This window comes from Cololabis saira, chromosome 22, assembly GCF_033807715.1.
Source record: "Cololabis saira isolate AMF1-May2022 chromosome 22, fColSai1.1, whole genome shotgun sequence".
NCBI lineage: Eukaryota > Metazoa > Chordata > Actinopteri > Beloniformes > Belonidae > Cololabis > Cololabis saira.
In genome coordinates this window covers 37,539,431-37,563,416 of record NC_084608.1, presented here as the reverse complement: position 1 = coordinate 37,563,416, position 23,986 = coordinate 37,539,431, and the positions used below count along the sequence as shown (strand labels likewise).

Below are 23,986 nucleotides of genomic sequence, written 5' to 3'. Positions count from 1 at the left end.
GTTCTGTTTCTAGAGTTCTGTTTCTAGAGTTCTTTTTCTAGAGTTCTGTTTCTAGAGTTCTTTTTCTAGAGTTCTGTTCCTAGAGTTCTGTTTCTAGAGTTCTGTTTCTAGAGTTCTTTTTCTAGAGTTCTGTTCCTAGAGTTCTGTTTCTAGAGTTCTGTTTCTAGAGTTCTGTTTCTAGAGTTCTGTTTCTAGAGTTCTGTTTCTAGAGATCTGTTTCTAGAGTTCTGTTTCTAGAGTTCTGTTCTTCAGAGTTCTGTTTCTAGAGTTCTGTTTCTAGAGTTCTGTTTCTAGAGTTCTGTTTCTAGAGATCTGTTTCTAGAGTTCTGTTTCTAGAGTTCTGTTTCTAGAGTTCTGTTTCTAGACTTCTGTTTCTAGAGTTTTGTTTCTAGAGTTCTGTTCCTAGAGTTCTGTTTCTAGAGTTCTGTTCCTAGAGTTCTGTTTCTAGAGTTCTGTTTCTAGACTTCTGTTTCTAGAGTTCTGTTCCTAGAGTTCTGTTTCTAGAGTTCTGTTTCTAGAGTTCTGTTTCTAGAGTTCTGTTCCTAGAGTTCTGTTTCTAGACTTCTGTTTCTAGACTTCTGTTTCTAGAGTTCTGTTTCTAGAGTTCTGTTCCTAGAGTTCTGTTTCTAGAGTTCTGTTCCTAGAGTTCTGTTTCTAGAGTTCTGTTTCTAGAGTTCTGTTCTTCAGAGTTCTGTTTCTAGAGTTCTGTTTCTAGAGTTCTGTTTCTAGAGTTCTGTTTCTAGAGTTCTGTTTCTCAGAGTTCTGTTTCTAGAGTTCTGTTTCTAGAGTTCTGTTTCTAGAGTTCTGTTCTTCAGAGTTCTGTTTCTAGAGTTCTGTTTCTAGAGTTCTGTTTCTAGAGATCTGTTTCTAGAGTTCTGTTTCTAGAGTTCTGTTTCTAGAGTTCTGTTTCTAGAGTTCTGTTTCTAGAGATCTGTTTCTAGAGTTCTGTTTCTAGAGTTCTGTTTCTAGAGTTCTGTTTCTAGAGTTCTGTTTCTAGAGTTCTGTTTCTAGAGTTCTGTTTCTAGAGTTCTGTTTCTAGAGTTCTGTTTCTAGAGTTCTGTTTCTAGAGTTCTGTTTCTAGAGTTCTGTTTCTAGAGTTCTGTTTCTAGAGTTCTGTTCTTCAGAGTTCTGTTTCTAGAGTTCTGTTTCTAGAGTTCTGTTTCTAGAGTTCTGTTTCTAGAGTTCTGTTTCTAGAGTTCTGTTTCTAGAGTTCTGTTTCTAGAGTTCTGTTTCTAGAATTCTGTTTCCAGAGTTCTGTTTCTAGAATTCTGTTTCCAGAGTTCTGTTTCTAGAGTTCTGTTTCTAGAGTTCTGTTTCTAGAGTTCTGTTCCTAGAGTTCTGTTTCTAGAGTTCTGTTCTTCAGAGTTCTGTTTCTAGAGTTCTGTTTCTAGAGTTCTGTTCTTCAGAGTTCTGTTTCTAGAGTTCTGTTTCTAGAGTTCTGTTTCTAGAGTTCTGTTTCTAGAGTTCTGTTTCTAGAGTTCTGTTTCTAGAGTTCTGTTCTTCAGAGTTCTGTTTCTAGAGTTCTGTTCCTAGAGTTCTGTTTCTAGAGTTCTGTTTCTAGAGTTCTGTTTCTAGAGTTCTGTTTCTAGAGTTCTGTTTCTAGAGTTCTGTTTCTAGAGTTCTGTTCCTAGAGTTCTGTTCCTAGAGTTCTGTTTCTAGAGTTCTGTTTCTAGAGTTCTGTTTCTAGAGTTCTGTTTCTAGAGTTCTGTTCTTCAGAGTTCTGTTCCTAGAGTTCTGTTTCTAGAGTTCTGTTTCTAGAGTTCTGTTCTTCAGAGTTCTGTTTCTAGAGTTCTGTTCCTAGAGTTCTGTTTCTAGAGTTCTGTTTCTAGAGTTCTGTTTCTAGAGTTCTGTTCCTAGAGTTCTGTTTCTAGAGTTCTGTTTCTAGAGTTCTGTTTCTAGAGTTCTGTTTCTAGAGTTCTGTTCCTAGAGTTCTGTTTCTAGAGTTCTGTTTCTAGAGTTCTGTTTCTAGAGTTCTGTTCCTAGAGTTCTGTTTCTAGAGTTCTGTTTCTAGAGTTCTGTTTCTAGAGTTCTGTTTCTAGAGTTCTGTTCTTCAGAGTTCTGTTTCTAGAGTTCTGTTTCTAGAGTTCTGTTCTTCAGAGTTCTGTTTCTAGAGTTCTGTTTCTAGAGTTCTGTTCCTAGAGTTCTGTTTCTAGAGTTCTGTTTCTAGAGTTCTGTTTCTAGAGTTCTGTTCTTCAGAGTTCTGTTTCTAGAGTTCTGTTTCTAGAGTTCTGTTCTTCAGAGTTCTGTTTCTAGAGTTCTGTTTCTAGAGTTCTGTTCCTAGAGTTCTGTTTCTAGAGTTCTGTTTCTAGAGTTCTGTTTCTAGAGTTCTGTTTCTAGAGTTCTGTTCCTAGAGTTCTGTTTCTAGAGTTCTGTTTCTAGAGTTCTGTTTCTAGAGTTCTGTTCTTCAGAGTTCTGTTTCTAGAGTTCTGTTCCTAGAGTTCTGTTTCTAGAGTTCTGTTCTTCAGAGTTCTGTTTCTAGAGTTCTGTTTCTAGAGTTCTGTTTCTAGAGTTCTGTTTCTAGAGTTCTGTTTCTAGAGTTCTGTTTCTAGAGTTCTGTTCTTCAGAGTTCTGTTTCTAGAGTTCTGTTTCTAGAGTTCTGTTTCTAGAGTTCTGTTTCTAGAGTTCTGTTTCTAGAGTTCTGTTCCTAGAGTTCTGTTCTTCAGAGTTCTGTTTCTAGAGTTCTGTTCCTAGAGTTCTGTTTCTAGAGTTCTGTTTCTAGAGTTCTGTTCCTAGAGTTCTGTTTCTAGAGTTCTGTTCCTAGAGTTCTGTTCCTAGAGTTCTGTTTCTAGAGTTCTGTTTCTAGAGTTCTGTTTCTAGAGTTCTGTTCTTCAGAGTTCTGTTTCTAGAGTTCTGTTTCTAGAGTTCTGTTTCTAGAGTTCTGTTTCTAGAGTTCTGTTTCTAGAGTTCTGTTCTTCAGAGTTCTGTTCCTAGAGTTCTGTTTCTAGAGTTCTGTTTCTAGAGTTCTGTTTCCAGAGTTCTGTTTCTAGAGTTCTGTTCCTAGAGTTCTGTTCCTAGAGTTCTGTTTCTAGAGTTCTGTTTCTAGAGTTCTGTTTCTAGAGTTCTGTTCTTCAGAGTTCTGTTTCTAGAGTTCTGTTTCTAGAGTTCTGTTTCTAGAGTTCTGTTTCTAGAGTTCTGTTTCTAGAGTTCTGTTCTTCAGAGTTCTGTTCCTAGAGTTCTGTTTCTAGAGTTCTGTTTCTAGAGTTCTGTTTCTAGAGTTCTGTTTCTAGAGTTCTGTTTCTAGAGTTCTGTTTCTAGAGTTCTGTTCTTCAGAGTTCTGTTTCTAGAGTTCTGTTTCCAGAGTTCTGTTTCTAGAGTTCTGTTCCTAGAGTTCTGTTCCTAGAGTTCTGTTTCTAGAGTTCTGTTTCTAGAGTTCTATTTCTAGAGTTCTGTTCCTAGAGTTCTGTTTCTAGAGTTCTGTTTCTAGAGTTCTGTTTCTAGAGTTCTGTTCTTCAGAGTTCTGTTTCTAGAGTTCTGTTTCTAGAGTTCTGTTTCTAGAGTTCTGTTTCTAGAGTTCTGTTTCTAGAGTTCTGTTTCTAGAGTTCTGTTCTTCAGAGTTCTGTTTCTAGAGTTCTGTTTCTAGAGTTCTGTTCCTAGAGTTCTGTTCTTCAGAGTTCTGTTTCTAGAGTTCTGTTTCTAGAGTTCTGTTTCTAGAGTTCTGTTCTTCAGAGTTCTGTTTCTAGAGTTCTGTTTCTAGAGTTCTGTTCTTCAGAGTTCTGTTTCTAGAGTTCTGTTTCTAGAGTTCTGTTTCTAGAGTTCTGTTTCTAGAGTTCTGTTTCTAGAGTTCTGTTCTTCAGAGTTCTGTTTCTAGAGTTCTGTTTCTAGAGTTCTGTTTCTAGAGTTCTGTTCTTCAGAGTTCTGTTTCTAGAGTTCTGTTTCTAGAGTTCTGTTTCTAGAGTTCTGTTTCTAGAGTTCTGTTTCTAGAGTTCTGTTTCTAGAGTTCTGTTCCTACCGCTGTGGCAGACACATAATTACTGTTGAGTATGATTCCTGGTTCCTCCACGTGGACTCCTGATCATTGGATTCTGGAATAGCTCACCATCCGGGATCACAAAACCTGGCCTGGTCAAACATAAGGCCAGAGCTCTTATTACAGGTTATCATTAACACAGAAAATAATTATCTGCTGCTCATCTTAACATCCATAAATGTACTGATTAAATAGTTCAAGCATTTAAACTAAACAGTTCTTGCGCACTGAATGTGCGTTCCTCACTGCAGCATCAGCTGATTGACCCGCTACGTCAACATAAGACAAACATTTTAACAAAAGACCCGGTAATTAGACAAACAAAACAAAACAATCCCTCTCAAACCCGTGTGTTTTCTCAGGTCAAGTACAAGCAGCTCGGCAGGAAGGAAATGTCCAGCAGTTTGTACGCTACGCTAGCAGAAACCTCGGAGAGCAGCTTCGCCCGCGACGTGGCTAACGTTCTGAGTGAGGTAGGAAACAGCGTTCAGGTTTTGACCCGGTTCTTGACCCGGTTCTTGTCCTGGACCAGTTCCTGACCCGGTTCTTGTCCTGGACCAGTTCTTGACCCGGTTCTTGTCCTGGACCAGTTCTTGACCCGGTTCTGGACCTGGACCAGTTCTTGACCCGGTTCTTGTCCCTCCAGGTCAAGTACCAGCAGGACGGCAGGAAGAGTCTCTCCCAGAGTTTCTACTCCCAGCTGGCAGAAACCAGCGAGACCCGGTTCCACAAGACCGTCAGAGACCTGCACAGCCAGGTGAGTTCTGGTTCTGGTTCTGGTTCTGGTCCGGATCAGTCAGAGACCTGCACAGCCAGGTGAGTTCTGGTTCTGGTCTGGACCGGTCCGGATCAGTCAGAGACCTGCACAGCCAGGTGAGTTCTGGTTCCGGTTCTGGTCCGGATCAGTCAGAGACCTGCACAGCCAGGTGAGTTCTGGTTCTGGTCTGGTTCTGGTCTGGACCGGTCCGGATCAGTCAGAGACCTGCACAGCCAGGTGAGTTCTGGTTCTGGTCCGGTCTGATTTGGTTCTAACCAGTCTGGTCTGGTCTGGTCATTTTAGACTTTTTTCTCAAAAATTCAACTTTTTTGTTGAAATTTCGACTTTTTTCTCAACCTTTTTCTCAAAATTTTGACTTTTTTGTTGAAATTTTGACTTTTTTCTCAAAATTTCGACTTTTTTGTTGAAATTTCGACTTTTTTCTCAACTTTTTTCTCAAAAATTCGACTTTTTTTAAAATTTCGAGTTTTTTCTCAACTTTTTTCTCAAAATTTTGACTTTTTTGTTGAAATTTCGACTTTTTTCTCAACTTTTTTCTCAAAAATTCGACTTTTTTTTAAATTTCGAGTTTTTTCTCAACTTTTTTCTCAAAATTTTGACTTTTTTTGTTGAAATTTTGACTTTTTTTCTCAATTTTTTTCTCAAAACTTTGACTTTTTTGTTGAAATTTCGACTTTTTTCTCAACTTTTTTCTCAAAATTTCAACTTTTTGTTGAAAGCCGTTCTGGCTGAAAATTTCAACTTTTTGTTGACATTTTGACTTTTTTCTCAACTTTTTTCTCAAAATTTGGACTTTTTTATATATTTAAACTTTTTTCTCAACATTTTGACTTTTTTGTCGAAATTTCAACTTTTTTCTCGAAATTGTACTTCAACATTAATCTTGACATTTAGACTTTTTTCTCAACATTTTGACTTCTTTTTCCTTTATTCCAGATCAACTACAGGAAGGTTCCAGACGGTTCCAAGTCTCTGTTCTCGACGCTGCCGGAGACGATGCAGACGCTGCACGCTAAGGAGGCCTCGGACCTGCAGAGTGACGTAAGAGGGGGCGGGGCTACCTGAGGGGGCGGGGCTATGACCTGAGGGGGCGGGGTCAGTACATGAGGGGGCGGGGCTAGGACGGCCTCGGACCTGCAGAGTGACGTAAGAGGGGGCGGGGCTACCTGAGGGGGGCGGGGCTAGGACCTGAGGGGGCGGGGCTAGGACGGCCTCGGACCTGCAGAGTGACGTAAGAGGGGGCGGGGCTACCTGAGGGGGCGGGGCTAGGACATGAGGGGGCGGAGTCAGTACATGAGGGGGCGGGGTCGGTACATGAGGGGGCGGGGCTAGGACATGAGGGGGCGGGGCTACCGGAGGGGGCGGGGCTAGGACTGCCTTGGACCTGCAGAGTGACGGGAGAAACACCAGAACCCTGTAGAACCAGGACCAGAACTGTAAATGAAAGTGGGCCGAGCAGCGAGCCCAGCGGGACGCCAGGCTGGATGAATGTTATTCTGCGCTAATGTCTGTGCTAACGTCCTCTCTTCCGTCTGCAGCTCAAGTACAAGGCGGGGCTAAAGGAACTAGCGTCCAGTCTGTTCCACCTGCTGCCGGAGACGCTGGACACGCTACACGCTAAAGCGGCTAGCGCGCTGCTCAGCCAGGTAGGCTAACACCTAGCACGCTAGCCCCGCCAGCTGACTGCTGAAAAAAGTCAAAATGTCGAGATTAATGTTGAAATACAATTTTAGACTTTTTTCTCGACATTTTGACTTTTTTCTGGAAATTGTACTTCCATTCTCAGGTGAAGTACACAGAAGAGGATAAGGAAGATCTGAGCTCCAATCTTTACTCCGTTCTGGCCGAAACCATCGACACCAAACACGCCAGGGAGAAAACCCACCTGCAGAGCCAGGTAGGGGGCGGGGCCAGGGGAGGGGGCGGGGCCAGGGGAGGGGGCGGGGCCAGGTACCTGAGGGGGCGGGGCCAGTCGACACCCAGAACCATGTTTGTAGTTCAGTTCACCTCAACTTTTTTTTTTTAGGGTCCGAGCACTTACAGTGCGAAGGCCCGATTGTATCTGTAGGAAGTTTTATTCTATAGTCTATAGAATAGTCTTTTTTCCCCCTAAACCCTAAATCTGCCCCAAAAATCACCACATTTTGCACCAAGCCAGGCCTGGTGAAAAACTGTTCAGTTTGGGCCATGGCGCCAAGAGACTTTTCTTTAAGTTGATGATGATACAGGTGTGTAGCGATTTTCGTGCACGTAGGTTAAGTTTTCTAGGGGGTGCTGTTGAGCCGTTAGGCCACGCCCATTCATGCAAACCATGAATTATCACATTTTTCACATCAAAATGAGCATAGTTGAATATCTCAAAAACCGTAATGGCTAGAATGATGAGACTAAAATATGTTGTAGTAAAACGCGTCCCGGGTTTGTCAATGTTGTAATGATGTCTGTACGATAAACTGCTTAGATCTTTATTCTCGAAATTTAGACTTTTTTCTCGAAATTTCGACTTTTTTCTCGAAATCGTACTTCAACATTATTCTCAACATTTCAACGTTTCCGTTCCGTCCTGCAGGTGAAGTACAAGGAAGGGATGAAGCAGCAGAATCAGAGCAGTTTGTTCCACCAGATGGCAGAAACCACGGAGACGCAGCTGGCCAAGCTGCAGTCGCACCTGCAGAGCCAGGTGAGTTTCACCTGCAGAGCCAGGTAACCACGGAGACGGAACAAACTAGCATGTTTTTTTGTTTTTTTCTATTTTGTCTTTTATTACATTTTTCTTAAAAAAAAATATTATTTTTATTCATTAAATTATTAATTTTATTTATTTTATTATTATTTTTGTTTGTTTTGTTTTGATTTCTTTTTTTATTTAAAAATGTTTTAATTAATTAATTTTATTTTATTTTTTTAATTTATTTAATTTATTTAATTTATTTATTATTAGTTTTTGAATTTTACTATTATTATTTTTTGGATTTTTCTTATGTTTTTTTGTCTATTTTTTATTTTATTGAATTATTTTAAATGTCTTCTTTTTTAAATTTAATTTCCTTTAATTTTAATTAATTTACTATTTTTATTAATTAATTATTATTAATATTAATATTATTTTTTCAATTTCTATGTTAGTTTTTTTTCTTTTCGTTTCTTTTTTTTAATTCTTTTACATTTTTTAATTAATTAATTTTATTTATTTATTTTTATTTTATTTTATAATTTATATTTTCCTTATTTCTTTATTAATTTTCTCTTTTCTTTTCTTTTTTATAAATAATAATAAATAATAAATAATGTTTGTTTTTTATTGATTTTATTAATATATATATATATATATATATATATATATATATATATATATATATATATATATATATATATATATATATATATATATATATATATATACATATATATATATGTAATTTTTACTCATTTTAATTTGAATTCTGAATTAATTCTGAATTAAACTTCCCGTGTAAACTGACTGATTGGATCGGTTGCTGCGGCAACAGGACTCATCTTTTCCTCTGATCTTCCAGAACAAATACAAGGAGGCGGCTAGCAGGGACGCTAGCAGCTCTCTGTACGCGCTGCTGCCCCAAACCCTGGACACGCAGCACGCTAAAGAGGCCGCCGCGCTGCTCAGCCAGGTAACGGCCGGTACTGGAGGTTCTGGAGGTCCTGGTCCTGGTCCTGGTCCAGGTCCTGGTCCTGGTCCTGGTCCTGGTCCTGGTCCTGGTCCTGGTCCAGGTCCTGGTCCTGGTCCTGGTCCTGGTCCAGGTTTCAGACTCTCTTCTCCACCGTAGATCAAGTACCAGGAAGGCGGGAAGAAGAACCTGAGGAGCTCGCTGTTCGCTACGCTAGCAGAGACGCTGGAGACGCAGTTCACCAGGGAGGTGACGGAGCTGCTGAGCCAGGTAGCTGCTAAACGCTAACTGCTAACCGACTAGAACCAGGTAGCTGCTAACTGCTAACCGCTAACTGCTAACTGGCTAGAACCAGGTAGCTGCTAACTGCTAACCGCTAACTGGCTAGAACCAGGTAGCTGCTAACCGCTAACTGGCTAGAACCAGGTAGCTGCTAACCGCTAACTGCTAACTGGCTAGAACCAGGTAGCTGCTAACTGCTAACCGCTAACTGGCTAGAACCAGGTAGCCGCTAACCGTTACCTGGCTAGAACCAGGTAGCTGCTAACTGCTAACCGCTAACTGGCTAGAACCAGGTAACCGCTAACTGCTAACCGCTAACTGGCTAGAACCAGAACCAGGTAACCGCTAACCGCTAACTGGCTAGAACCAGGTAACCGCTAACCGCTAACTGGCTAGAACCAGGTAGCTGCTAACTGCTAACCGCTAACTGGCTAGAACCAGGTAACCGCTAACTGCTAACCGCTAACTGGCTAGAACCAGGTAGCTGCTAACTGCTAACCGCTAACTGGCTAGAACCAGGTAACCGCTAACTGCTAACCGCTAACTGGCTAGAACCAGAACCAGGTAACCGCTAACCGCTAACTGGCTAGAACCAGGTAACCGCTAACCGCTAACTGGCTAGAACCAGGTAGCTGCTAACTGCTAACCGCTAACTGGCTAGAACCAGGTAACCGCTAACTGCTAACCGCTAACTGGCTAGAACCAGGTAGCTGCTAACTGCTAACCGCTAACTGGCTAGAACCAGGTAACCGCTAACTTCTAACTGCTAACTGGCTAGAACCAGAACCAGGTAACTGCTAACCGCTAACTGGCTAGAACCAGGTAGCCGCTAACTGCTAATCGCTAACTGGCTAGAACCAGAACCAGGTAACCGCTAACTGCTAACCGCTAACTGGCTAGAACCAGAACCAGGTAACTGCTAACTGAGGGGTAGAAGTCAATGTCATCTGCATTTAGACCAGAGGTGTCAAATGTGTGACCCGAGAGAGATTTTCATGCGGCCCGCGAGAAGTTTCCAACGCAAAAAAAGAAATGTTAATTTACTTAAAAGGAAGGCATAAATAATTGCCATGAATCGCAGCATATCCCATAATATATTTCTTCTACAAATCCATCGTTATTCCACAAAGAGAGCTGTTTTCAACATTTTTCTAGTTTTCTAGAATGCATTTGCCGATTTTATTTCTTTGTAGACGGTCGTTTATTTTTATTAACCGACTTCTATTATATTTATCGCAGGAAAAATATCACTGCTAAAAAAGATGATAGAAGATATTTATTGGGAGAATTTCAGTTTTGAATACGAGGATAGTGACAAAGTAAAACAGTTAAAAAAGAAGTGCTGACTTTTTCGGCACACTGGCGTAAATATCTACGCCAATTTTTAAAAATAAATACACTTAATTGTACTGGAAAAATCTCTAAATCACAAAGAAACACTCTGGGATGTAATAAGAAAGATTTTGCTTTTAATTAAATTTCCTATAAAAAAGCGAAATATAAAAAAAACATACTTGTTTCTGTTTATCTTTGTAAATGATTTGTAATGATATTAAAAGTATTTTACATAATTTGAAAAAAAACCCAGAGAAATTTCAAGAAAAGTTCCTGAAGAAATATATTTGACATAATTAGAGTGTAAACAAAGTGCATATTTCCTTTAAAATTAACTAAACTGATATTGGATTAGATAACAATAGTAAAAAAAAAGAATTAGAAAAAAAACATGTTCGCACCGTTTTTGTTATTTTGAGTGTGCGGCCGCGAGAAAAAAATTGGTCAAATCTGGCCGGCAAGAAAAATGAGTTTGACACCCCTGGTGTAGAATGAAATGTTAATCAGGAGCTGGTTCCACCAGTGATGTCAGAGTGATGTCAGAGGTCACATGACCAGTGATGTCAGAGGTCACAGTGATGTCAGAGGTCACATGACCCCAGTGATGTCAGAGTGATGTCAGAGTGATATCAGAGGTCACATGACCGCAGTGATGTCAGAGGTCACATGACCGCAGTGATGTCAGAGGTCACATGACACTTCTCTTCCAGATCAGGTACACGGACGCCGGCAGGAAGAGCCTGGCCCAGAGTTTCTACTCCCAACTCCCAGAAACCTCGGAGACGCAGTTCGCTAAGACGGTTTCTGAGCGGCAGAGCCAGGTGAGGAGGGGGGGGGGGGGTATCGGGGGGGGCGGAGCTTCAGGGGGGGCGGGGCTTCAGGGGGGGGTCCTGGGGGGGCGGGGCTTCAGGTGGGCGGGGCTTCAGGGTCCACCAGAATCCAGCTTAAACCCATCAGAACTTCTATGTTAGTCTGGTATTTATTCGATAGGACGGTAGATCCGACGGTCAACTCGTACGCAGACGACACACTAGTGTTGCCAGGAGTCTGAACGTTTCCGTTTGTTGGTTTCGTCTACAGATTATTGGGTTTTATTGAGTTTTCATTGGGTTTTATTGTCTCTATTGTGTCTTTTGGGTTTTATTGGGTCTTCGTTGTGTCTTCATTGTGTTTTATTGTGTTTTATCGGGTCTTCATTGTGTCTTTTGGTTTTTATTGGGTTTTATTGGGTTTTATTGGGTCTTTATTGGGTTTTATTGGGTCTTTATTGGGATTTATCGGGTCTTCATTGTGTCTTTTGGTTTTTATTGGGTTTTATTGGGTTTTATTGGGTCTTTATTGGGTTTTATTGGGTCTTTATTGGGATTTATTGGGTTTTATTGTGTCTTTATTGGGTTTTATTGGGTTTTTATTGGGATTTATTGGGTTTTATTGTGTCTATTGGGTTTTATTGGGTTTTATTGGGTCTTTATTGGGATTTATTGGGTTTTATTGTGTCTTTATTGGGTTTTATTGGGTTTTATTGGGTTTTATTGGGTCTTTATTGGGTTTTATTGGGTCTTTATTGGGATTTATTGGGTTTTATTGTGTCTTTATTGGGTTTTATTGGGTTTTATTGGGTCTTTATTGGGTTTTATTGGGTTTTTATTGGGATTTATTGGGTTTTATTGGGTTTTATTGGGTCTTTATTGGGATTTATTGGGTTTTATTGGGTTTTTATTGGGATTTATTGGGTTTTATAGTGTCTTTATTGGGTTTTATTGGGTTTTTATTGGGATTTATTGGGTTTTATTGGGTTTTATTGGGTCTTCATTGTGTCTTTTGGGTTTTATTGTGTCTTCATTGTGTCTTTTGGGTTTTATTGGGTCTTTATTGGGTTTTATTTGGTTTTCGTTGGGTTTTATTGGGTTTTATCAGAATCAGGTTTATTAGGTCAGCTTAGAAAACAGTTTTTGACTTCGGATACACCGGCGGCGACACAATGGTTTTGTGCGCCCGTTTTCCAAAGGGTAACACTGGGATGGGGGGAGGAGAAAAAAAATACATCTTCACACTGAATATCAAACAATACACAGTATCAAGTTGCAAAAAAACACCTCGCAGCACACGAAGCACAGACGTCACAGACGTCACAGGACTTGCATGTGGGTGATGGAGGGTGGGAAAGTTGGGGGGGGTGGGGGGGGGACAGTCCCGGCACAGTTCATCCAAGTGAGCGCTGCGAACGCGTGGCGCTCGAACTCAAACGTCCGTGTCAGGGGGGCTGATAAGAGGGGGAGCCAGCAAGGCGTTGGATGGGGGATGGGGGTGGGGGGGTTGTGGTTGTCAGTGAGTGTGTGTGTGTGTGTGTGTGTGTGTGTGTGTGTGTGTGTGTGTGTGTGTGTGTGTGTGTGTGTGTGTGTGTGTGTGTGTGTGTGTGTGTGTGTGTGTGTGTGTGTGTGTGCGATAGTCCGTGAACCTTCACCCAGAGCTGCTCTCAGCCAAAAAGTCCTTGATGTAATCAGGCAGCTCGGTCAGTTCTGGGAGGAAGATCCGCGGGTGTTCGTGGGAGAGGGGGAGGGTTGGGCAGAGTCGTCTTGTTTACATTCCACCAGGGAGATTGTGACCGGAGAGGCCTGCCAAGCCACTCTGTCAAGGGCAGATTGTAGAATCAACAATTCTTGAGATCAGGCAGCCTCAGTAATTTTCCGTATGCCTTTAGTCTCTGGTTCATCAATGGCGTCTCCAATCAGACGAATTTGTGATCAATCCCCGCCAAGCCGGGTACCGAGCTTCTCCAAGGTGTTTTCCATCTTGCTAACGAGCTCGAAGACCCCTGCTAGCCTGCGATTCTGTTCAAGGATCGCATCAGCTTGCGGCCCTGCTCTAGAGTCTGAGTGCTTATTCCTTCAGCAACGTCGGGCAGCTCTGAAAGAGCCAGAACGGCTGTCGCCGACTTACGAGATTGTCGATAGGCCAGGAAAATCCCCACTCCAATTAGAAGAAATCCTGCTACCATAAATCCAATTATGAAGCATCTTCAACGTCCTTGACGGTCAAGATCTTGAGGCACAACGGCTTCCAGTTCTTGTAGGAGTCCATCGTGTATCCAGCAAAAAATGTCCCGTCGGGGCAGGAGGGCTCCCTTACCCCCGGACTTCTCGTTGCAAAAATTTGGTCAATAGTGCTGAGAGCCCAGTTAATCAATTCCATGATTGTAGAGTTTTTGGAGTAGTGAAAATGAGAGACTCTGAAGCGACAGGACAAAAGCAGACAGGCAGGGAAGGTTGATAAGGGAGAGGAGCAGAAAAGCGTCCGCCTTCGCTGAGAGCTGGAAGAATCAGAATCAGAATCAGAAAAAGCTTTATTGCCAGGTCAGACATAAATCAGACAAGAGAACTTGACTCCGGTTTACACCGAAGAAGAAGGGTTATTGGGTCTTCATTGTGTCTTTTGGGTTTTATTGGGTGTGTATTGGGTTTTATTGGGTCTTTATTGAGTTTTATTGGGTCTTTATTGAGTTTTATTGGGTTTTATTGGGTCTTTATTGGGTTTTATTGGGTTTTATTGGGTCTTTATTGGGTTTTATTGGGTTTTATTGGGTCTTCATTGTGTCTTTTGGGTTTTATTGGGTTTTATTGGGTTTATTGGGTTTTATTGGGTTTTATTGTGTTTTATTGTGTCTTTTGGGTTTTATTGGGTGTGTATTGGGTTTTATTGGGTCTTTATTGGGTCTTTATCGGGTTTTACTGGGTTTTATTGGGTTTTATTGGGTCTTTTGGGTCTTTATTGGGTTTTATTGGGTCTTTTGGGTCTTTATTGGGTTTTATTGGGTTTTACTGGGTTTTACTGGGTTTTATTGTTGCCAGGAGTCGGCTGAATATTTTCCGTTCGTTGGTTTCGTCTACAGATGAAGTACAAAGAAGCAGGAAGGAAGGAACAGGCGAGTTCTCTGTTCTCGACTCTACCGGAGACTCTGGACACACAACACGCCAAAGAGGCGTCGCAGCTGCAGAGTCAGGTGAGCCGGCGGGTTTTATTGGGTCTTCGTTGGGTCTTCACTGTGTCTTTTGGGTGTTTATTGGTCTTCATTGGGTTTTATCGGGTTTTATTGGGTGTGTATTGGGTCTTTATTGGGTTTTATTGGGTGTTTATTTGGTTTGTATTGGGTTTTATTGGGTTTTATTGGTTTTAATTGGGTTTTATTGGGTGTGTATTGGGTTTTATTGGGTGTTTATTGGGTTTTATTGGTTTTCATTGGGTTTTATTGGGTGTTTATTGGGTTTTATTGGGTGTTTATTGGGTTTTATTGGGTGTTTATTGGGTGTTTATTGGGTTTTATTGGGTTTTATTGGGTTTTATTTGGTGTTTATTGGGTTTTATTGGGTGTTTATTGGGTGTTTATTGGGTTTTATTGGGTGTTTATTGGGTTTTATTGGGTTTTATTGGGTTTTATTTGGTGTTTATTGGGTTTTATTGGGTTTTATTGGGTGTTTATTGGGTGTTTATTGGGTTTTATTGGGTTTTATTGGGTTTTATTGGGTGTGTATTGGGTTTTATTGGGTGTTTATTGGGTGTTTATTGGGTTTTATTGGGTTTTATTGGGTTTTATTGGGTGTGTATTGGGTTTTATTGGGTGTTTATTGGTTTTCATTGGGTTTTATTGGGTTTTATTGGGTGTGTATTGGGTTTTATTGGGTTTTATTGGGTTTTATTGGGTGTTTATTGTGTTTTATTGGGTTTTATTGGGTGTTTATTGTGTTTTATTATGTTTTATTGGGTGTTTATTGGGTTTTATTGGGTTTTATTGGGTGTTTATTGAGTTTTATTGTGTTTTATTGGGTGTTTATTGTGTTTTATTGGGTTTTATTGTGTTTTATAGAATAGAATAGAATAGAATACATCTTTATTGTCCACCAGAGGTGGAAAATTGTCTTTGGCTCACCAAAAAACAAACATCTCTAAAAAACAGACAGCTCTAGGACAACAACATACATACATGATTACATAAGAACAACAGAGGTACAATTAACATATAAGTAAAAAGATAAAAAAATAGAAATAAAAAGTAGAAATGATACAGTTCATCAGAGTCTGTGGATTGGTCACTTTTTAGAGTTAAGAAAACTGATTGCATTGGGAATAAAAGATTTTCTGAAGGCGCCTTTGGCCAGAGGAACTCTGTAGCGCCTCCCAGACTTCATAAGTTCAAAGTGTCTAGAAAGAGGATGAGAGCTGTCTGCCACAATTCTCCCGGCCTTTCTCCTTGTCCTTTCACTGTAAAGGTGGCTAAGTGGCTTAAGGGGTTTTCCCACAATTTTGCTCGCCATTGTCACAATCCTGTTTAGTTTGTTCTTGCACTTAACTTTTATTGGGTTTTATTGGGTGTTTATTGGGTTTTATTGGGTTTTATTGGGTTTTATTGGGTTTTATTGGGTTTTATTGGGTGTTTATTGGACCCCTGGACACCTGGAGCTGATGAAGACGAGCACGTTGACCTCGGTTGCCCCCGGTAACCAGTTTATCGTGTTTTATTGTCGTCTCCAGCTGAAGTACAAACAGAACAAAGACGCAAGTCTTTACCACCTGATGGCCGAGACCAACGACACCATGTTCGCCAGAGAACAGACGGAGATGCTGAGTGAGGTAGGAGGGGGCGGGGCTTAGTGAGGTAGGAGGGGGCGGGGCTTAGTGAGGTAGGAGGGGGCGGGGCTTAGTGAGGTAGGAGGGGGCGGGGCTTGGTGGCAGAGGTTTTAATTGGTTTTATTGGGTTTTATTGTGTCTTCATTGTGTCTTTTGGGGTTTATTGGGTTTTATTTTGTCTTTATTGGGTTTTATTGGGTTTTATTTTGTCTTTATTGGGTTTTATTGGCTATTTATTGGGTTTTATTTTGTCTTTATTGGGTTTTATTGGGTTTTATTTTGTCTTTATTGGGTTTTATTTTGTCTTTATTGGGTTTTAATTGGGGGCGGCAGCAGCTCAGGTGGTAGAGCGGGTCGTCCAATGATCGGAAGGTCGGCAGTTGGAATCCCGCTCTGTCCCAGTTTGCTGTCGTAGTGTCCTTGGGCAAGACACCTTACCCACCTGCCCCGTGTGAATGTGTTTGAATGATGGTGGTGGTCGGAGGGGCCGTTAGGCGCGATATGGCAGCCACGCTTCCGTCAGTCTGCAGGGCAGCTGTGGCTACAAACGTAGCAGCTGTGGCTACAAACATAGCAGCCGTGGCTACAAACGTAGCAGCTGTGGCTACAAACATAGCAGCTGTGGCTACAAACGTAGCAGCCGTGGCTACAAACGTAGCAGCTGTGGCTAAAAACGTAGCAGCCGTGGCTACAAACGTAGCAGCCGTGGCTACAAACGTAGCAGCTGTGGCTACAAACGTAGCAGCCGTGGCTACAAACGTAGCAGCTGTGGCTACAAACGTAGCAGACGTGGCTACAAACGTAGCAGCTGTGGCTACAAACGTAGCAGCCGTGGCTACAAACGTAGCAGCTGTGGCTACAAACGTAGCAGCTGTGGCTACAGACGTAGCAGCTGTGGCTACAAACGTAGCAGCTGTGGCTACAGACGTAGCAGCTGTGGCTACAAACGTAGCAGCTGTGGCTACAAACGTAGCAGCTGTGGCTACAAACGTAGCTTACCACCACTGGTGAGGATGTGTATGAATGAAGAATGGTCTAAGTGTAGCACTTTGAGATTCATTGAATGTAAAGTGCGTTACAAGTTAAATTCATTATTATTATTATTATTATTATTATTATTATTATTATTATTATTATTATTATTATTATTAATTGGGTTTTATTGGGTCTTTGTTGGGTTTTATCGGTTTTATTGGGTTTTATTGGGTCTTTATTGTGTTTTATTGGGTTTTATTGGGTCTTTGTTGGGTTTTATCGGTTTTATTGGGTTTTATTGGGTCTTCGTTGGGTTTTGTTGGGTTTTATTTGATTTATTGTGTCTTTGTTGGGGTTTATTGTGTCTTTGTTGGGTTTTATTGGGTTTTATTTTGTCTTTATTGGGTTTTATTGGGTTTTATTGGGTCTTCGTTGGGTTTTATTGGGTCTTCGTTGGGTTTTATTGGGTCTTTGTTGGGTTTTATTGGGTCTTTGTTGGGTTTTATTGGGTCTTCGTTGGGTTTTATTGGGTCTTTGTTGGGTTTTATTGGGTTTTATTGGGTCTTTATTGGGTTTTATTGGGTCTTTGTTGGGTTTTATTGGGTTTTATTGGGTCTTTATTGGGTTTTATTGGGTCTTTGTTGGGTTTTATTGGGTTTTATTGGGTCTTTATTGGGTTTTATTGGGTCTTTGTTGGGTTTTATTGGGTTTTATTGGGTCTTTGTTGGGTTTTATTGGGTTTTATTGGGTCTTTGTTGGGTTTTATTGGGTTTTATTGGGTCTTTATTGGGTTTTATTGGGTCTTTGTTGGGTTTTATTGGGTTTTATTGGGTTTTATTGGGTTTTATTGGGTCTTTGTTGGGTTTTATTGGGTTTTATTGGGTCTTTATTGGGTTTTATTGGGTCTTTGTTGGGTTTTATTGGGTTTTATTGGGTCTTTATTGGGTTTTATTGGGTCTTTGTTGGGTCTTTATTGGGTTTTATGGGTTTTATTGGGTTTTATTTATCACCTCTCCGTCCTCTCCAGGTCAAGTACAAAGAGGACGGCAGAAAGGAGCAGAGCGTCAACATGTACTCGGTTCTCCCCGACACGGTGGAGGGCCGGCACGCCAGGGAGGTGGGGGCCCTGCAGAGTCAGGTGAGGGGCCCCTGGGGGGCCCTGGGGGGGCCGGGGCCGGCACGCCAGGGAGGTGGGGGCCCTGCAGAGTCAGGTGAGGGGCCCCTGGGGGGCCGGGGCCGGCACGCCAGGGAGGTGGGGGCCCTGCAGAGTCAGGTGAGGGGCCCCTGGGGGGCCGGGGTTCTGCTGGGGGCCCCGGGGCCGGGCGGGGGTTCTGCTGGGGGCCGGGGTGTCCGGGAGGTGCAAGCTTTTACATTTACTGGTTTTATTGGGTCTTTATTGTCAGGGTTTGACATTTCCCCCAGTTTCAGTTTGAGTTTTGTCCCTCCTGTTTCCATCTGCCCTGATTGTCGTCACCTGTGTCTCGTTATCTCCTGTGTCTCGTTATCCCCTGTGTCTCGTTATCCCCTGTGTCTCGTTATCCCCTGTGTCTCGTTATCTCCTGTGTCTCGTTATCCCCTGTGTCTCGTTATCCCCTGTGTCTCGTTATCTCCTGTGTCTCGTTATCCCCTGTGTCTCGTTATCCCCTGTGTCTCGTTATCTCCTGTGTCTCGTTATCCCCTGTGTCTCGTTATCCCCTGTGTCTCGTTATCCCCTGTGTCTCGTTATCCCCTGTGTCTCGTTATCCCCTGTGTCTCGTTATCCCCTGTGTCTCGTTATCCCCTGTGTCTCGTTATCCCCTGTGTCTCGTTATCCTCTGTGTCTCGTTATCACCTGTGTCTCGTTATCCCCTGTGTCTCGTTATCTCCTGTGTCTCGTTATCCCCTGTGTCTCGTTATCCCCTGTGTCTCGTTATCCCCCGTGTCTCGTTATCCCCCGTGTCTCGTTATCCCCCGTGTCTCGTTATCCCCTGTTATATCTAGTCTTGTCTTTCCTGCTCCCCGTTAGTCCGTCCTGTTTCCTCCTCCATGTTTCTCCTCGTCACTTTTCCTGTTCGTGTTCCCGGTCCGTTTTTGCTGCTCAGCAGCGCTTTTGGTTTGTTTTTGGTTCAATAAGTCCTGCTTTGTGAACTCCTGCCTCCTGCTCTCCTGCGTTTGGGTCCTCAACAAACCACAATCGTGACATTTATTGGGTTTTATTTGGTCTCTGTTGGGTTTTATTGTGTTTTATTGTATCTTTATTGTGTTTTTATTGTGTCTTTATTGTGTTTTTATTGTGTCTTTATTGTGTTTTATTGTATCTTTATTGTATCTTTATTGTGTTTTTATTGTGTCTTTATTGTGTTTTATTGTATCTTTATTGTGTTTTATTGTATCTTTATTGTTTTCCAGGTGAAATACAAGCAGGACGGTCAGAAACAGACCTCAGCGTCTCTTTACCACAAACTACCGGAGACTCTGGAGACTCAACACGCCAAAGAGGCGTCTCTGCTGCAGAGTCAGGTGGAAACCCGTCCTGGTGTAGACAGACCTGTCCCCGTCCGGGTCCTGGTCTAGTAGAACCAGATCTGTCCCCGTCCGGGTCCTGGTCCTGTAGAACCAGATCTGTCCCCGTCCGGGTCCTGGTCCTGTAGAACCAGATCTGTCCCCGCCCGGGTCCTGGTCTAGTAGTTAGTTATGCACCGATTATTCGGTAACTGAAATTTTTCGGCCGAAAATGGCAAAAAAACACAAAAAAAAACGAACAATTAATAAATCGAACCAAAACAACATAATGCTGGAAATTAAAAAATGTCATTTTTTTATGTTCAACAAATATTTTCTACCTTGTAATTTTGTAAAATATTTTTTTCTTTGAAAAGCCTAAATCAAATGTATTTGATTTATTTATTTATTTATCAATTAGCATTGATTAGCCGTGATTAGCATTGATTAGCCGTGATTAGCCGTGATTAGCCGTGATTAGCCGTGATTAGCATTGATTAGCCATGATTAGCCGTGATTAGCATTGATTAGCCGTGATTAGCGTTGATTAGCCGTGATTAGCCGTGATTAGCAGTGATTAGCCGTGATTAGCATTGATTAGCCGTGATTAGCATTGATTAGCCATGATTAGCATTGATTAGCCGTGATTAGCAGTGATTAGCCGGGATTAGCCGTGATTAGCCGTGATTACCTGTGATTAGCCGTGATTTGCCGTGATTAGCCGTGATTAACTGTGATTAGCCGTGATTAGCTGTGATTAGCTGTGATTAGCCTTGATTAGCCGTGATTAGCCGTGATTAGCGTTGATTAGCCGTGATTAGCCGTGATTAGCTGTGATTAGCGTTGATTAGCTGTGATTAGCCATGATTAGCCGTGATTAGCTGTGATTAGCCGTGATTAGCTGTGATTAGCCGTGATTAGCGTTGATTAGCCGTGATTAGCTGTGATTAGCCGTGATTAGCCGTGATTAGCTGTGATTAGCGTTGATTAGCCATGATTAGCGTTGATTAGCGTTGATTAGCCGTGATTAGCGTTGATTAGCCGCGATTAGCCGCGATTAGCGTTGATTAGCTGTGATTAGCGTTGATTAGCCGTGATTAGCATTGATTAGCCGTGGTTAGCCGTGATTAGCCGTGATTAGCTGTGATTAGCCGTGATTAACGTTGATTAGCCGTGATTAGCATTGATTAGCCATGATTAGCCGTGATTAACGTTGATTAGCCGTGATTAGCCTTGATTAGCCGTGATTAGCGTTGATTAGCCGTGATTAGCATTGATTAGCCGTGGTTAGCCGTGATTAGCTGTGATTAGCCGTGATTAACGTTGATTAGCCGTGATTAGCCGTGATTAGCGTTGATTAGCCGTGATTAGCGTTGATTAGCCGTGGTTAGCCGTGATTAGCTGTGATTAGCCGTGATTAGCGTTGATTAGCCGTGATTAGCTGTGATTAGCCGTGATTAGCCGTGATTAGCGTTGATTAGCTGTGATTAGCCATGATTAGCCGTGATTAGCCGTGATTAGCCATGATTAGCTGTGATTAGCGTTGATTAGCCGTGATTAGCCGTGATTAGCGTTGATTAGCCGTGATTAGCTGTGATTAGCTGTGATTAGCGTTGATTAGCCGTGATTAGCCGTGATTAGCATGATTCCCTGCTTGTCTCCTAGGTCGTGTACAAAGAGGCCGGTCAGAAGGACTTGTCCTGTCCCGTTTAGCCGTGATTAGCCGTGATTAGCGTTGATTAGCCGTGATTAGCGTTGATTAGCGTTGATTAGCCGTGATTAGCGTTGATTAGCCGTGATTAGCCATGATTAGCCGTGATTAGCGTTGATTAGCGTTGATTAGCCGTGATTAGCGTTGATTAGCCGTGATTAGCCATGATTAGCCGTGATTAGCTGTGATTAGCATTGATTAGCCGTGATTAGTGTTGATTAGCCGTGATTAAGTCAAGTCAAGTCAAGTCAAGTCAGATTTATTTGTATAGCACAATTCGTGCACACAGCAGCTCAAAGTGCTTTACATAAAAACGTTCCAATACAATCAACAATGAATTGCAATCAACATCATACAGAACACAATAAAAACATTAACAGTTGGATTAAAAAATAAAGTTAAAAATTTAAATAGAAGTAAGAAGTAAAAGCTGAAAATCGATAAAAAGTGCTGCGGTTTAGCAGCAGTTAAAAGCAGAAGTAAACATAAGGGTCTTTAGCTTAGTTTTAAAAATAGGCAAAGTTGGGGCAGATCTAAGGTCTTCCGGGAGCTTATTCCAGCTATAAGTGGCGTAGTAGCAGAAAGCGGCTTGGCCATGCTTGGTTTTGGTCCTAGGAACAGTTAGCAGACCAGTCCCTGATGATCTTAGAGGTCTAGGGGGTTCATAGTGTAAAAGCATATCAGAGATGTACTTTGGGCCTAACCTGTTGAGGGATTTGTACACTAACAGGAGTATTTTAAAATCTATTCTATGACACACTGGTAGCCAATGCAGAGATTTAAGAATGGGTGTAATATGTTCAGCTTTCTTGGTTCTTGTTAAAACTCTAGCAGCAGCATTCTGAATGAGCTGAAGTTGTTTAATGGCTTTTTTAGGGAGGCCTGAGAAGAGACTATTGCAGTAGTCTAACCTGCTAGAAATGAAAGCATGAATAAGTTTTTCCAGGTCTTGTTTGGACATATAGCCTCTAATTCTTGCTATATTTTTCAGATGATAAAAGGCAGATTTTCTTATAGACTTTATGTGGGAGTTAAAGTTCAGATCAGAGTCGATTATAACACCAAGATTTTTTACCTGATCCTTTGGCTTCAGAGATAAGGATTCAAGATGTGCAGTAACTTTGAGCCTTTCTTCTTTAGCACCAAAGACAATTATCTCCGTTTTGTCGTTATTTAGTTGGAGGAAGTTCTGGCACATCCAGTCATTTATCTGCTTGATGCACTGACACAGTGAGTCTATGGGAGCATAGTCATCCGATGAGAGGGCTATGTATAATTGGGTGTCGTCTGCGTAGTTATGGTAAGCTATTCTGTTTTTTTGCATAATTAGGCCAAGTGGGAGCATGTAGAGATTAAATAAAACAGGGCCTAGGATTGAACCTTGGGGAACTCCGCATGTCATATTGGTTGGGTCAGATGTGTAATTGCCGATGGAAACAAAGTAGTCCCTGTCTTGCAGATAGGATCTGAACCACTCTAAGACCGTGTCTGAAAGCCCAACCCAGTTTTCCAGTCTGTCCAATAAAATTTCATGGTCAACCGTATCAAAAGCAGCGCTAAGATCAAGTAGTACCAGAATTGAGATTTTGCCTAGGTCAGTGTTCATTCGGATGTCATTTATAACCTTAGTAAGCGCGGTTTCAGTGCTATGATGGGGTCGAAAACCTGATTGGAAATTATCTAGGAAGTCATTAGAGGTTAAGAAGTTGTTGAGTTGTTGGTAGACAATTTTTTCAAGTATTTTGCTTATAAAGGGAAGATTTGATATTGGTCTGTAGTTGCTGATTAAAGAGGAGTCAAGGCTACGTTTTTTTAGCGTTGATTAGCGTTGATTAGCGTTGATTAGCCGTGATTAGCATGATTCCCTGCTTGTCTCCTAGGTCGCGTACAAAGAGGCCGGTCAGAAGGACTTGTCCTGTCCCGTTTAGCCGTGATTAGCGTTGATTAGCTGTGATTAGCCGTGATTAGCCGTGATTAGCTGTGATTAGCCGTGATTAGCGTTGATTAGCCGTGATTAGCCGTGATTAGCTGTGATTAGCGTTGATTAGCCGTGATTAGCGTTGATTAGCGTGATTCCCTGCTTGTCTCCTAGGTCGTGTACAAAGAGGCCGGTCAGAAGGACTTGTCCTGTCCCGTTTAGCCGTGATTAGCGTTGATTAGCCGTGATTAGCGTTGATTAGCCGTGATTAGCATTGATTAGCCGTGATTAGCCGTGATTAGCGTTGATTAGCCGTGATTAGCGTTGATTCCCTGCTTGTCTCCTAGGTCGCGTACAGAGAGGCCGGTCAGAAGGACTTGTCCTGTCCCGTTTAGCTGTGATTAGCCGTGATTAGCTGTGATTAGCATTGATTAGCCGTGATTAGCATTGATTAGCCGTGATTAGCCGTGATTAGCCGTGATTAGCGTTGATTAGCCGTGATTAGCGTTGATTAGCCGTGATTAGCATTGATTAGCCGTGATTAGCCGTGATTAGCCGTGATTAGCCGTGATTAGCGTTGATTAGCCGTGATTAGCATGATTCCCTGCTTGTCTCCTAGGTCGTGTACAAAGAGGCCGGTCAGAAGGACTTGTCCTGTCCCGTTTAGCCGTGATTAGCCGTGATTAGCGTTGATTAGCCGTGATTAGCCATGATTAGCCGTGATTAGCTGTGATTAGCCATAATTAGCTGTGATTAGCCGTGATTAGCCGTGATTAGCGTTGATTAGCCGTGATTAGCGTGATTCCCTGCTTGTCTCCTAGGTCGCGTACAAAGAGGCCGGTCAGAAGGACTTGTCCTGTCCCGTTTAGCCGTGATTAGCCGTGATTAGCTGTGATTAGCCGTGATTAGCCGTGATTAGCGTTGATTAGCCGTGATTAGCGTTGATTAGCCGTGATTAGCGTTGATTAGCGTTGATTAGCCGTGATTAGCGTTGATTAGCGTGATTCCCTGCTTGTCTCCTAGGTCGTGTACAAAGAGGCCGGTCAGAAGGACTTGTCCTGTCCCGTTTAGCCGTGATTAGCCGTGATTAGCCGTGATTAGCGCTGATTAGCGTGATTCCCTGCTTGTCTCCTAGGTCGTGTACAGAGAGGCCGGTCAGAAGGACTTGTCCTGTCCCGTTTACCACCTGCTGCCCGAAACTCTGGAGACGCAGTTCGCCCGCGAGGTCGGAGACTTGCAGAGCGACGTAAGACATCGGGTTTTACCGTCTCTA

The 23,986-nt window shown here is 42.2% G+C and overlaps 1 protein-coding gene across 1 annotated transcript in view; it reads left to right on the top strand.

The window, feature by feature from the left end:
• Nucleotides 1-23,986, top strand: part of LOC133423427 (nebulin-like) — a 66,318-nt gene that overhangs the window by 30,391 nt on the left and 11,941 nt on the right. The window contains exons 14-27 of the mRNA XM_061713600.1: nucleotides 4,330-4,440; nucleotides 4,614-4,724; nucleotides 5,682-5,786; nucleotides 6,284-6,391; nucleotides 6,532-6,642; nucleotides 7,315-7,425; nucleotides 8,282-8,392; nucleotides 8,549-8,659; nucleotides 10,717-10,827; nucleotides 13,896-14,006; nucleotides 15,533-15,631; nucleotides 17,631-17,741; nucleotides 18,992-19,102; nucleotides 23,849-23,959. Coding sequence (XP_061569584.1) covers nucleotides 4,330-4,440; nucleotides 4,614-4,724; nucleotides 5,682-5,786; nucleotides 6,284-6,391; nucleotides 6,532-6,642; nucleotides 7,315-7,425; nucleotides 8,282-8,392; nucleotides 8,549-8,659; nucleotides 10,717-10,827; nucleotides 13,896-14,006; nucleotides 15,533-15,631; nucleotides 17,631-17,741; nucleotides 18,992-19,102; nucleotides 23,849-23,959 — 1,533 coding nt within the window. The remainder of the gene's footprint in view (nucleotides 1-4,329; nucleotides 4,441-4,613; nucleotides 4,725-5,681; nucleotides 5,787-6,283; nucleotides 6,392-6,531; nucleotides 6,643-7,314; nucleotides 7,426-8,281; nucleotides 8,393-8,548; nucleotides 8,660-10,716; nucleotides 10,828-13,895; nucleotides 14,007-15,532; nucleotides 15,632-17,630; nucleotides 17,742-18,991; nucleotides 19,103-23,848; nucleotides 23,960-23,986) is intronic.